The sequence below is a fragment of the Phoenix dactylifera genome, chromosome 17 (assembly GCF_009389715.1).
Source record: "Phoenix dactylifera cultivar Barhee BC4 chromosome 17, palm_55x_up_171113_PBpolish2nd_filt_p, whole genome shotgun sequence".
NCBI lineage: Eukaryota > Viridiplantae > Streptophyta > Magnoliopsida > Arecales > Arecaceae > Phoenix > Phoenix dactylifera.
The window spans coordinates 15,935,521-15,948,901 of record NC_052408.1 but is presented as its reverse complement, the minus strand read 5'-3'; the positions used below and the strand labels follow the sequence as shown (position 1 = coordinate 15,948,901).

At 36.9% G+C, this 13,381-nt stretch overlaps 1 protein-coding gene across 4 annotated transcripts; it reads left to right on the top strand.

Moving 5' to 3' along the window:
• The first annotated feature begins 1,547 nt into the window (after window positions 1–1,547).
• Window positions 1,548–9,170, top strand: LOC103705471 (bet1-like SNARE 1-1). 4 transcript variants are annotated; one of them, XM_008789183.4, is made up of 6 exons: window positions 1,548–1,674; window positions 2,112–2,259; window positions 4,068–4,215; window positions 8,463–8,519; window positions 8,688–8,747; window positions 8,825–9,170. In XM_008789183.4, exons 2-6 carry the CDS (start codon window positions 2,246–2,248, stop codon window positions 8,912–8,914), a joined length of 369 nt encoding a protein of 122 aa, XP_008787405.1. In that variant the 5' UTR covers window positions 1,548–1,674; window positions 2,112–2,245; the 3' UTR covers window positions 8,915–9,170. The 4 variants fall into 4 exon arrangements, with proteins under 4 accessions (XP_008787405.1, XP_008787408.1, XP_008787407.1 ...); XM_008789186.4 differs by having other exon boundaries at window positions 1,564–1,674; window positions 2,178–2,259; XM_008789185.4 differs by having other exon boundaries at window positions 1,564–1,674; window positions 2,174–2,259.
• The last annotated feature ends 4,211 nt before the right edge of the window (window positions 9,171–13,381 follow it).

Genomic DNA, 13,381 nt, shown 5'->3' with positions numbered 1-13,381 from the left:
CGCAGTTTTCTTGTAGGCTGCGGCAGAAGCCACCGATTTTGGATTCTGTGGTGCGCAAATTAGTCATCGATGCGCTGTTTTGGCACCGGCTTCCAATCCTTGGCTGCAAAAGGAGGTTTAAAATAGAATACCAGAGGCAGGAAAAGATATGGTTGATGTGAATTGAATGGTATTAATTATTTGAGGATTTGTTAAATTATACATTTACTAGTTGCTGATGCATAAGTTGGACCAATGCAAATTCACAGATCTGTTTGTTGAATAATTTATTGTTAATAATACATGCAGTGCATTAGATGATTAAAGAATTAAAGTACATCTTATTTTTGGAAGTCCAGAGATTGGTCATTATGATTGATCAACCTTCTTACAGGGGATGACCAAAAAGGTCAGCTTAGACAAACTTTGTTGATATTCATAGTGTTTGGTTTCAGTCCCACATCTTGCAAGCGAATACTTGGAGGTGAATACAAATAGGAATTCATAGAAGAGTGATAAAACAATGGACAATTTGAGTCGAATTGTGATAAAAAAACTTATCTTTATGACAAGAGGAGAAAAAAAAAGATAGCGCTAATATACCCAAAAAAAAAAACTTCTAAATAAGCTCATCACATGTAATATAGAGAGACAATGCAAACTAACATAGTAACCACCCATCGAACCAAAGTACTAAAAACCAGAGGTACGTATAGTATTGGATCAGTTTGGAGGTATACCCAAAATTGAACTAATTTAAACCAATTTTCTTGAATCGAAACCAAAATAGGCCGAATTAAATCTTACTTATCTCATTACAAATTAGACATAACTTTTAAATGGATAGAATTTAGATCAAATTTAGACCCATACTAACCATCAAACTCTAGATCAATAATTCTCAATATAGGTGAATCTGACCCAACCTAGAAGCATGTTTACCAACAATTGGTTGGCCAGCAAGCTCAATTCTCTCTTTATATTTTTAGGACAAGGGAAGAAAGAAGAAGCAATTCTATATTTACAATAAAAAAATCTAATTTGCCAAAAAAAACTCTAATAATTTAGGATTATGAAATATAATGGTTATATCAAACTTTACTTCATCAAACTGCAATAGTAGAATCGTCATTGCACATTTAGGCCAAATATCTAGGACATGATACATTTAAATACCATGATATTTCATTGGAAATAGTCATTTTCAAGAAAATTTTAAACTATGCAGAAATTTTAACTTCCAAAATATTTGGATAAGCATCTCACTTTTGTCAAACGGACCCAAAATTTTCTAAAAGCACTTCACAGCAATTTAGGAGTTTAGAGTTGTATCTTTTGATTATGGAAATTTTTTTTATATATTTTTCAGTGATTAGTTAAACAAAAAATATCAAAAAAACCGTAGTTACTTTCTCTTGGTGTACTCTTGTTTTATTTTATTTCTATATATTTTTTCAATACTCTGATGGTTTTATCCTAAACATCCAAAACAAGCCATTAATATCATTAATTTACATTGTAAAATGCCACGTCATTTGCCAGCAACTAGAGAACTACACCGCCCTTAAAAACCTTGGGCGTTGTCACTACGCTCCACCTCTGTTTCTATTCCCTTTCCCAGCTTTCCCTTGGGGCGAGATCGCGGAGCTCCGAGAGCCCTAGTTCTGCTTCTCCTTTTCGCTCTTGGTCGTGAAGGTTAGATTTGCTACCTGTTTCATATCGATCATCGACTGATGGTTTCCTTTTGAATTCCAGAATTAGGCTTTTCGATTCAAGAACTGGGTTAGGGTTTTAGGGGTTCTTCGAAGATCTGGATATGTTATGTATTGACGGCTTCTTATTTTTTTTTTCGATTGCCGCTAATAATTCGTCTTTTTTCTTTTTTCCCTGAGAGATTCAAGAATGGGATTCTAGTACGGAATGAATTATTTTGTAACCTGAAAATTTTAATTCTTTGGTCGTTTTTCTCTACTCGTCAATGATTTTGACGGATTTCATCTTTGGTTGCAAGAATTTAGTTTATTTATACGAACTCGGTTGCAAGAATTCAATTAAATTAGATGAACTCGAAATTTTTTGATCCATTTATCCACGGACGTACTTAATGCTGATTTCTCGGATGTATTTGAAAGGTAGAATAGGGAAAGGGAACATTTGTATTCCTCTTATCCAAGAAAGTTGATTGTGACACAAGACAGAGAAAGACTTGGAGAAGAGTTAAAAAAGGGGAAGGAAAACCTTCAAGTTCGCTTAAATCAGTGGAGTCATGAATTCAAGAAGGTATGCGTCTAAATCGTACTCCATAAACTTTATTGCAAGATTCTGGTATGGTAGCTTGATGATTTATAAGCTAGACGTTTCATAGTTACCTATGGAGGAATGTAAATTCTATTCCTTTGTTTTGTCTTAATCTTTAACAGAATACCACTTGATTTCGTTTATGGTGATATTTGAAGAATTTGTCTTCTGTTTTGTGCCCAAGTTCTTGGTTTTTGAGTTGAATTGACACTTGAAGATCATGCCCATGTGGATCTGAAGCTGATTCATATGAGCAATTTGGGATCTACTGTAAATTAGAGTAATGGGATAGCGATGGAAACCTGGATTGGAAAATGATGACCTATGAGCCCTAGCTTGAAACTGATTCTATTCTGTATCAGGATTTAGGTACTGATCCAACTGTCTTTTCTGTTTCTTTAATATGCATAGTGCATATTTACATGTTAAATCAGGTAATTGGTTCTAACTCCAAAAAGATCTGAATGCCATCCAATAAAAACATGGATTTTATCAGATCCAAACATGAAATTATGAGGTTTTGGGTCAGATTTTCTGAATTCAAATCCAAAATTTTGGTTCAGAATTACTTTGGCACATAAAACCTCAAGACGACCCTAAAGGATATTCATCTTTTGCATGTTTAACTTTAATGTTTTGCATCCAAAAATAATATTCTCAAGACATGCTTTTTCCCCCTTTTTTTGGATCTTAAAACCTCATAATTTTAGAGGCGGAGACTACTCACCTTGCTGTAGGCGTGGAGATCTCTTCGGTCAGCCGGGATCACGGGCTTTCGGTCCATCGATGAGTTTGAGGCACCGATCTCTGGCATTTTCTTCTCCTCCTCTTCGAAGATAGCTGGGATTGTGGGCTTGCAGTCTGACGAGGCAGCCAGACCACGGGTGGGGGTTGACACAAGGAAAGAAAAATAGAGGTGGGGGAGATAGAGAGAACTGGTGGCTGAGTTGGTGGAGGTTGGGATTCAGAGGAAGTTTGAGGCCAGTTTTGGCCAATATTCAGACGTTGGATTCCGACAATGGAGGAGAGAGGTAGAGATCGAGAGGGCTTCGGGAGGAGGTCAGCGATTAGTAAGAAGGGAGGAGGATTACGATTAGGGGCCTTGATTAGTCGATTATGCCATCTTCAAGGTAGACCAAAAAAATAATCTGGGACAACCTGATCGGACTGGTCAGTCTGATCGGTTCGTCCGATTTTCTTGAGTTTGACCGAGTTTTGATTACATTTAAAATATCCTTTGAGCCGAGCTGGGCAGGCAAACGATTCCTAGTTCAACCAGGTGAACTGGCCAATCCGGTCTGGTTTTAAAAACATTGGTATACACATCAAACATCTTTTGCAATAACTATGAACTATTAGTACTATACTCATCATTAGTGATTGTTTTACAACAATCATACATCATGGTTCAACTATTGCATTGCAGGCTAAAAGATATTAAAACTCGATTATGGACATATATTGATAATGAGAAAATGATGTGTCCTGTTTTCATCATAGTTTTTGGATGGCAATCTAAATTTTGGTTATGTTATTAGAATCATCCTTTTTTGATGAGCCACCTTTTGATTTGCACCTCATTCTTCAAAAGAAAGAGAAATTTGCAAAAAGTATAGTTGGTACCACTCTTGACTAGAATAAGTGGTCGAGTTTCCAACCAATTGAACACTTACTTTCTTTCTTCTCTTTTCTTTTTTCCTGCTAAGTCAGAGCTATTTAGTTACTAAAGGAGCATTATTTCCTGCAAGATTATATAAGTGTTACTTATTATGGAATTTGATTGATTACAGGGATTATCGTAGCACCAGAGCTGCTCTCTTTGATGGCATTGAAGAGGGTGGAATCCGAGCTTCATCCTACAGCTCTCATGAAATTGATGAACATGAAGATGATCGAGCTGTTGAAGGGCTACAAGACAGAGTAAATATTCTAAAGAGAGTAAGTTATAATCCACCAAGTGAGTTCATGCTCTATAGGTTGATACTCTGAAGTTGAGAAAAACAATCTGCGTCTCTGAATAATTCTGCATGTTATGTTACAATTTAGTTTGCTAAGTATGTTTGCAGCTTTTATTCTATTTCAACATATTAATTTACCCAAGAACAAATATTTGGTTAAAGGTCTTGTTGTTGGCCCAGACACAAAATTTGTCATTTTTCTACATTTATGAATTACTTATAGATATTATTTCTATGCAGAGTTTGTTTTATATGAAAGTTGTACCGCTTCTAGAAACAAACTCTTCTATCTCGTCATGTTTCATCTCAAATAGTGAACATATTCTATTGCGTGGCATGACCTTTTATGCCCTTATCATGGACTTTCTTTAGCCTGGTTGGTCTTGTTAGAGTTAAATTCATGTTGAATTTGATGGCAGATGCTTGGGTAGTTTGGGCATATTGATATGGTTTATAACTATGAATTTAGTGCTCGTTTGTTTGGGGGTAATCTAGCATAGAAAAATATCAAATTGCTATATTTGGCACGAAAAGTAGAAGAGAGAGATGGTAAAATAAATGGTGGATTTGATGTCTATTTTTTTGAGAGAGAAGATAAAACAAATACCACCTTGATGGTATTTGTTTTTTCATATTGGATTACTGAGTGGAGGTAATCTAAAAATATCATTTATTGATAAAAATGTCCTCACTTATATTATATTGATATTGTATTAAGAATATTATAATTAATATTAATTATATTAATATATATTGTATGAATATTATATTAATATATTGAATAATCATATTTATAAATAATAATATATTTAATATATTGATATATTTATTAACAAATATCTATTAATTATCAATAAATCTAACATAGGATTTATTAATGATTAATATATTTATTTATATACCAAAAACATACTTAAATTATTTATAATAAGAAATATTTTTTTAACATATATATTTAATTTAAAAATATTTATTAACTGATGTAAATATATTTCAATATTCGAAATAACCAATATTAACAGCATTTATGTAAGTAGGTTATAAATTGCAAACAAATGGATTAAGAAAAAAATTATTACTTGAATTGTTTATTCAAGAGTATTGTTGAAAATTTTGACAGTATTTTTTTATAAGATTACCTCTAACCAAACATAGTAATCTTTTTCCAATGTCATTTCTCCAACCAAATATGGTAGAATTTATTTTCTCCCGCAATCATTTTTCTAGATAAATGATTTTCAGAAATCCTTAGATTAACTATGATGTGACATACCGCAACCAAATGAATCTTTAGAGTTTTTAACGCTTGCCTGAGAGCTTCTCTTTGATAAGTTTTATGAAGTCATGGTGCGCATCACTTCTAGATTTGATGATATGATGTTGATGCATCCGAGTTAGTTGAAACAAGAGGAGATGTGCTATAGAATGGAGAATCAAGTTCATTGTTGCATGTAGTGGATTACTATACTTCCAAAGAGACTCTGTTGCACGTAAACATAATGAGAAAAATTTTATTGATGAACTTGATATACTTGTCAATCTTTGCTTAGATCATTATTTTGATAGATCTAATGAGTACACAATGATGTCTTGAGTAGAATTGTATGAATTATATATACACAATAATGGGAGAAAATTTGGTCTTACATAGGATTTAGTTTGGCTATTTACCCTCAACTCTTAGTGCTATTATTGCAATTACTATGTTGGATTTAGTGAAGTTTATTTTGGGCCATGATAGTGTTTTAGCTGGCTGAAGTTCAAAGGCTCTATGAGGTGGACTAGATCAGTGCTTCATGAGATTGCTAGTGTCACTAGAGTTTGAGCCTGTTTATTTTTGGATGATTCCCAAAACAACTATTTGCTTCTTTATTCTTGCATCGTAAATTCTTCTTGCTTCCTAAATTCATTACTGCCTATTTAAGTTTTCACAGACCATTGGACATTTGACCAAAATATATTAGCTAACCAACGTCGGCGAAATCAGTACCGGACATCGTACCGGTTGCCTAGCAGGATGAGTCGGTACGGGCTCGCATTGTACCGTGTCGGACTCGTACCGACACAATAGAAAAGACGGAGGAGAAGGAGAACGATAGAGAGAGCGGGGGAGGGAGGGAGATGGAGAGAAAGGAAGAGAGAGGCTGACCAGAGCCCCGATTGGAGAGCCTCTGCGCGGAGGAGGCAGAGTTAAAAAAAAATTAAGTGCAGTCGGCCGACTTCAACTTAAAAAAATGCAAAAATAAAAGGCCCCCCTCTGAGCCCCTGTTTCAAATGAAACAGGGGACCGGAAGCGGAGCCCTGCCTCTGCCTCCTCCGCCGGTAGCCTCTGTTTCTTCCTCTCCCTCGCTTCCCTGCTCTCTCTCTCTCTATCTTTGTCTTTTTTTCTTCTCCTTCTCTCCCTCCGGCGATGGCGAGAGGCGTCTCGGTTTCAATGGCGGAACCATTCCGGTCTGCCGCCGATACGGCCCGGGACACCCCGAACCGGACGGTTTGGGACGATTCCGCAGACCTAGACTATCTTAATTGGTGTTCGATAATGAAGTGGAAGACCATCGAAGGTTTTGAAGCTTATCAACAAGAAAAGATTAAGTGCTTCAACTTGGACACTAATAGGTAGACCTAGAGTTTAAGGCGAATTGATAGATTAATTTTGTGTTTGATGAATAATCAAAATTTTCTCTTTCTCAATATCAAGTAACTTATTTCCTTCAATATTTGGACTCATGAGGTATGTCTTGAGTTCTAATGTCCGCCTAATCGTATTTGTTTCCTTGGTTAATAGCTTGTTCTGACGTAAGAGTAGGGAAGCAAAGAAAAACTTTGAAAGTTCATTTTCTTTTTTCCCTCTTCTTCTTGACAAAAGAGTGTGAAAGCTTAATGCACATGGGAGTATGATCAACATGCTATGGGCCTAAAGCAAGGTTTACTGGACCGGTACTAGAGGGCATACCGGCTGGTGACCAGTTCGACATGGTATGGGTGCGTACCATGCCGTTCCGGGGCATATCGAAATTAGAAGAATTGGAGAGGGAGGGGGAGAGGGAGGGGGAGGAAGAGAGAGAGGGAGGGAGAGGAAAAGAGGGATGGAGAGAGAGGGAGAGGGAGGGAGGGAGGGACCAAGAGAGAGGGGCTCGGATCTGATGAGAGAGAGAGAGAGACTTACCTAGTCAGAGAACCCCTGATCGTTGTCTTCGTCGTTGAATCGGTCGAGGATGGAGGGCTTCAGCCTCCAAGTTTAGAGTTTCGACACAACGGAGAGGTGAATGAAGTGAAGAGACGAGGAGGGCTGGTGGTGGTGAGAAGGGGCTGTGGCGGTGAAGAGTGTTGTTTTAAGAAGAGCGAGAGAGGGGTCGCCTACTTATCAAGGAGAGAGGGGCACAAGGGAAAGACCGAATGAGGGTTTCGAAGGTCAGGAGATCGAACCGATTATATACTCCGAACCGCGCCAGCAACCAACTAGTTCGATTTGGTACGCCTTGAGCTGGCTAGTTTGGCACAGTTTGGCAAACCGTGGCCCAGATGTTTGGCTTGTATGCAGTTTGTACTATGCTTAACATTATCATGAAAGGCGGGCATGATTTTATGAGATTAGATAGTTATATAGACTTCGAGGTTGCAATATAAAGGCTGGGATCCCTTTATGCCATGAAAACAAAACAATTTCTCTGTTATCATTTTCGATTGAATTTTTAGCAGACATTTCTATGGCATCTTTTTCCTTTAATACAATAATCTACTAGCGTCTTAAGAGGTAGAAGATGGACACTTAGATTTTGGGTGGACGGATCCTGACAGATAAGTAATTACTAGTACTTGTGTCTGATTTGTGTGATTCCAGCAACCTGATGATCTTGTTCTGATCCAATGAATCTGTTCTATGATTTATTTGTAAGCCATAAATAGTCATATCTTGCTGATTCTTGTGGGGCTTAGATCATTACTCTCTCACACTTGACTTAGCATAATAAATATTTGGTACACCCTAAAACTTAAGCTGCATCAGCTGTTATTAATATTGGCTTTGGGGGGACTTTGCTTCATGCTGATCCTGATCCTGTGTGCTTGTGAAGGTCAGTATAGTTAGCTTCACTTTAAGCATCACCTTTTGCACCCATGAAGTTCGGGACAATATATAGTTGTTTGGCAACTGACCTGTTTTAATTCTTGCATCTGATATGCTATACTACAATGATTAATGGAGTGCTGTTTTCCCCTTTTTGACAGTTGACAGGTGATATACATGAAGAGGTTGAGGGTCATAATCGTATGCTTGACCGAATGGTACATAGTTTACAGCTATTTCTTCTTGTCCCTACTCCCCCTCCCCCTCCCCTCTCTCTCTCTCACTCACTCACTTTCTCACTCACACAGGCACGCATGCGTGCATGTGCGCACGTTGCACTAGCATGACAAATAAACATCTTGCTAATATTTGTTTTTGGCATTCAGGGCAATGATATGGATGCATCTAGGGGAATCCTCTCTGGAACAATGGATCGATTCAAGATGGTATTTTAGTTAAACCATATTCTTTTTTCTCTCTTCTTCCTATAATTCTGCTGATTTTGTTAAGTTGTATCTATCAGGTTTTTGAGACCAAATCAAGTCGCAGATTGGCTACCCTTGTGGCGTCTTTTGTAGCTCTCTTCTTGCTCATATATTACTTGACCAAATAGCTACCCAAGCTTTTTTTTTTTGTCAATCTAGCACAATTAGCTTCGTTAAGAACTTGAAAGCATACCCTTAATTCTGCCTATGTTGTGATTCTCATAACAATGTATCAGTGTGTATAGTATTTCCATTGCAACATGTTAACATATAAGACCTAATGCGCTGGTAACCTGTTTGGTTGAGAATCTTAACATTGTCATAACAATGTATCAAGTTTTGGTGGTGGTTGTGACAAAAAGGTTTTAAAGGCATTCAGCTGTATGTGGCCCAAATTCCAACGGCCTCGATTTGATCAGTCATGATTTTCATGATGGGTCTTTTGGAAATGTTATAAATCATCCGTGTGGAAATCGCATATTGGAATTGTTTGTGTGCACAATCATGGGGCAGTCTGCTGGTGTGCTACTGATAACTAGTGGTCAAATCACCAAGGAAAAATAATTACAATGCAAGGCATAAAATGAACGGTAAACAGCTTCAAAATTTTGGGGGCTTGAGCTCTTTGATATCCTTGTTTGGACGTTCGGCACTGCAGGTGGTCAACCTTTCATACTGTATGGAACAAGAAATGTTTATTGGCTCATTTGCATGTTCGAAAATGTAGAGAAGAACAATGAAATGAACTCCAGGCAGGGATCAGGAGAAATAAGCCGTCTGGTGCATAATAGCAAAATCTTTTCTTTCTGGTGCCTTGTGGCCTCCCGGGCAGACTGCTGCTCGGGTGCTGCAGGTTTCTTCTGCAAGCTTTGACGCCGCTCTGTGACTGAAGCAAAGGCACTTGCATGGTGTCTTGGACTCTATTGGGCCTGAACAAACTGCACACTGTTGGATGCTTCTTCAAACCCTGCTCTATTTGTTACAGAGAAAATTGTTCGTCGTTTACTGCAATCTATTCTGCATTACATCCCCGAATCTTGTATTCTTTTAGGTGATGCTATTATTCTGACATTGAAATGACTTGCAGTATCAGATGCTTGGAAATTAAGAGTTGTTTCTGCTTGAATCAAACATCCCTTCAAGCTTCTTTCGGATCCTTGATACCAACCAAACCCTAATTTTCTTAGTGGCACATGTCACCTGACTAAAGCTTAGGTTTCAGGCCCCTGCATTTCAACATTTTAATCGGCTGACATGTTCCTATGGATTTTGCGGGGGTGAAAAATAGAGAGGGCTTGGGCAGTCAGAGGCAGGGGTCCTCTGGTGGATGAGGGAAAAAGCTCAGCGCCAAAAAAGGTTGGAATTCATCAAAACAAAAACAAGGTTTGAATTCCACGGGATTAGTTTTGTGTCATCTTTTTGCACACATTGGCCTCTTTTCATGCGCCTCTTACCTGTGCTCCTCTGGTACCATTTGGGTGGTCCTTTTCCACCATCCACTAGTTTATTTTAGTGGAGGGCAAGTGGAAATTTAGTAGCTAAACATATTTTAAGGATTTTTTAGTTGGGGAGCCGTTGTACTTGCAAGTTGTGCCATGGACCACCGTTTTAGGAATCTCTGAATTGTATATTGTTGAAATCTTCCCGTGAAGCATTATTCTGTAGTAGGTGTGCTGATGGTGTGTCTTTAGTTGTTACTGGTCACTTGTATCAGGGCTTGCCCTGTTTTGGATGCTTTAGTTGATGTTCCTACTGTATGTTCCTCTTGGGTGGTCGGTGCACATTTGAACTACTAGTAATAAAGCCAACTTTTCTGCCAAAAAAGAAAAAAAAAAAGCGTTATTCTGTTTCACGCAATATGCTTGGCTTTGTGAGGCCATAAGATACTCAAACAAATGGGCGGATGAAGGAAGTTTTAGAAAGTTTTAGTGACTAGGCTTGGCTAGATGTTCATGTATATTTATATCGCCAGCAATCAGCTAGATATTCCTCTATATTTTTTTATGGCCAGCCATCCTGATCATTGGTTAATGTTGAGAACTGAGGTTTTCAATTTTTTTAGGATTTTCATATAAATATTTTCTTGAGTTAATTAATGTTTTGTCATTTAGAATAAATCATAGAAAGTTGGCTAAATGCTACATTTGTATTTTGTAGAGCAATTTAGGACTTTCACCTGGTGGATGCATAACATCTTGGTTAAAGATGCCAAAAAATTGTGCTTGAACGTTCATATGCACCAAAGGGTGCTAGGGAGTAGATTGTGAAAATTTCTATATGTTGGGTACATATCTTGTTTTAATTGGCTGAAGCTAGTTGCTATAACTTGGTAAACTATTTTTTTCTCATTGAAGCGCATCTATGTTGGTTGAATTAGGGGTGAAAGTAGACCGGATAATATCAGTCCGGATCTCTTGTCATATTTGAATCTATCCATATAAGGAATGTGCTAAACTATTCGCAGGAGTGGAAACTGCAGCGGTCAAGAAATTGCAACCTTCCAAGTAGGAACTGGCCAATCCATGGGTGGATAGAAATTTGAACATTTGACTAACATCCATATTCATCGAAAAAAAATAAATATGAATATGGATAGGCAACTATCCGATCCGTATCAAATATCAGATTCTATTTACAATCCTATTTAATTTTAAATAGTATTCATAAATTTTTTTTAAAAAAGATAAGACTATATTAACATGTTATTGACTTACTTTAACATCCATTTAGTAATATACTTAATTTTATGGTCATAAAGTTTAATTATCCAACTTATACCCATATTTATATACGTACTTCCAATATCCAATTTTTATCTATATCCATTTAAAATAAATATGAATGTAAATTTTTACATCTGACTAATACTCCATATTCGTATCCATATTCGTCAAATAAAACAAATATGAATATGAATATACTGAAATCTGATCTAGTTTCAGCCCTCCATTAAATTGAATAACTCCTCAAAATTATGCTACGCCATATCAGTCAAAGCTTGCTAAATACTCAGATTTACCTCCAACAGCTATAGAGGACAGACATTCAAAATACAACCTAAGCCCTAACAAAAATATTGTTGGAAATTCCTATGTATCTAGATGTCTGGCAGATTTCATTTGGATCCAACTTTGACTCATATTTGATTCATCAGATAAACCCTTGCGGCATCATTTCATGCAAACAAAATTCTACTATGTAGCATGAGGGGATTAATTGGAAGAATTGATTTGATATATGGAAGGTGGTTTAATTAAATTGCCAGACATTTTCATCAAAAAATAAATAATTAAATTACCAGACGTTGCCAGCCAAGCATTGGTCGGCCTAAGGAACTTTTTATGTGCATGTAACAGGCTCACAGTGTATTTTTCATTCACTAGGGCATAGTTTTAGATTGAACAAACTTCATGTTTCTAAGCCTATCAAAATCTGCCATGTACACAACCTTCCAGGAAAGTCCTAAAACTTTATAAGCTGTTTCTGCTGTTCAAGTTGTTTGAGTACAAATTTATTTTCTCATCATATATCCAAGGATCTTCTATTATAGTGTGTACTCAATGTTTATATTCATATGATAATAGTGGTGTAAGAATGTAATCGACCTTTTTCTTTGAGAACTTGCACTCCAATTACGCTTTGAAACTGTATAGGGGCTCCCCACTTCAAGCTGTTACACATATGATGTCTATATGTTGATCATGGCACCTGCATCATCTTGATGATTTTTCTCCCAAGTGATACCCAATCCTTCTCATTCAATAATTTTAACTCTCATGATCGTGTGCGAAGTACATTGCCTCTAAGTTTATGTTTGCGAGCTTACCGATATAATCTTATGCCTTATTTCGTAGAGAATTTATTTTATAGGTGGGTATCAGCTAAGATCAAGCATTTGACAAGTTGATATGAGGGGGAAGCTATTAATGCATAAGGAGGTGAAGATGTGAAGATTTATATAATTGGACAAGTACAGTTAACATAGATGAAGGTGTAAGGTTGACGCAAAATCATCTGAAGCGTAGAAATCCATATATTAGTTTCAAGTAGCAATAAAAAAATGCCAGCTTCGATGGGATTCTTCCATATGATTGCTTGTGTCCAAAACTATCAATATGCTTCTGAAATAGAGTAATATATGCTACTTTAAAAAATAAATAGAATTTGTACCCAAAAAAACAAAGGTAGAATAACGTATGATCAGCATCTCCCCCTTCACTTAAACCTTTTTTTTCCCTTCTTCAGGTGTTGGTCTTGGGCTCTTCGCTGGACTTAGTACAGATTACTCAAGGCCGACAAGCTCCATTTGTACTCCGTCCTTTCAAAACTCTTACTGCCTTTACCATATAGACAGCTAAAAAATAATTGAAGAGCACCTGGAAACGATGGATATATAAAATATTTTTATTATATTTTATATAGTAAACTTGAAGTTGCGACTCTCTAGGTTCTCTCTCTCTACCAATTTTTACAACTCAGGTCAGAAGTACATAGATAAAGAAGTGTTAATTTGATGAATAGTACTAGTTTCAGAAGGCTGCTCCTATGGAGGGGAGACGAGAGGAGGGTTTGCTCTGTGGTGGGTTAGAAGTAGT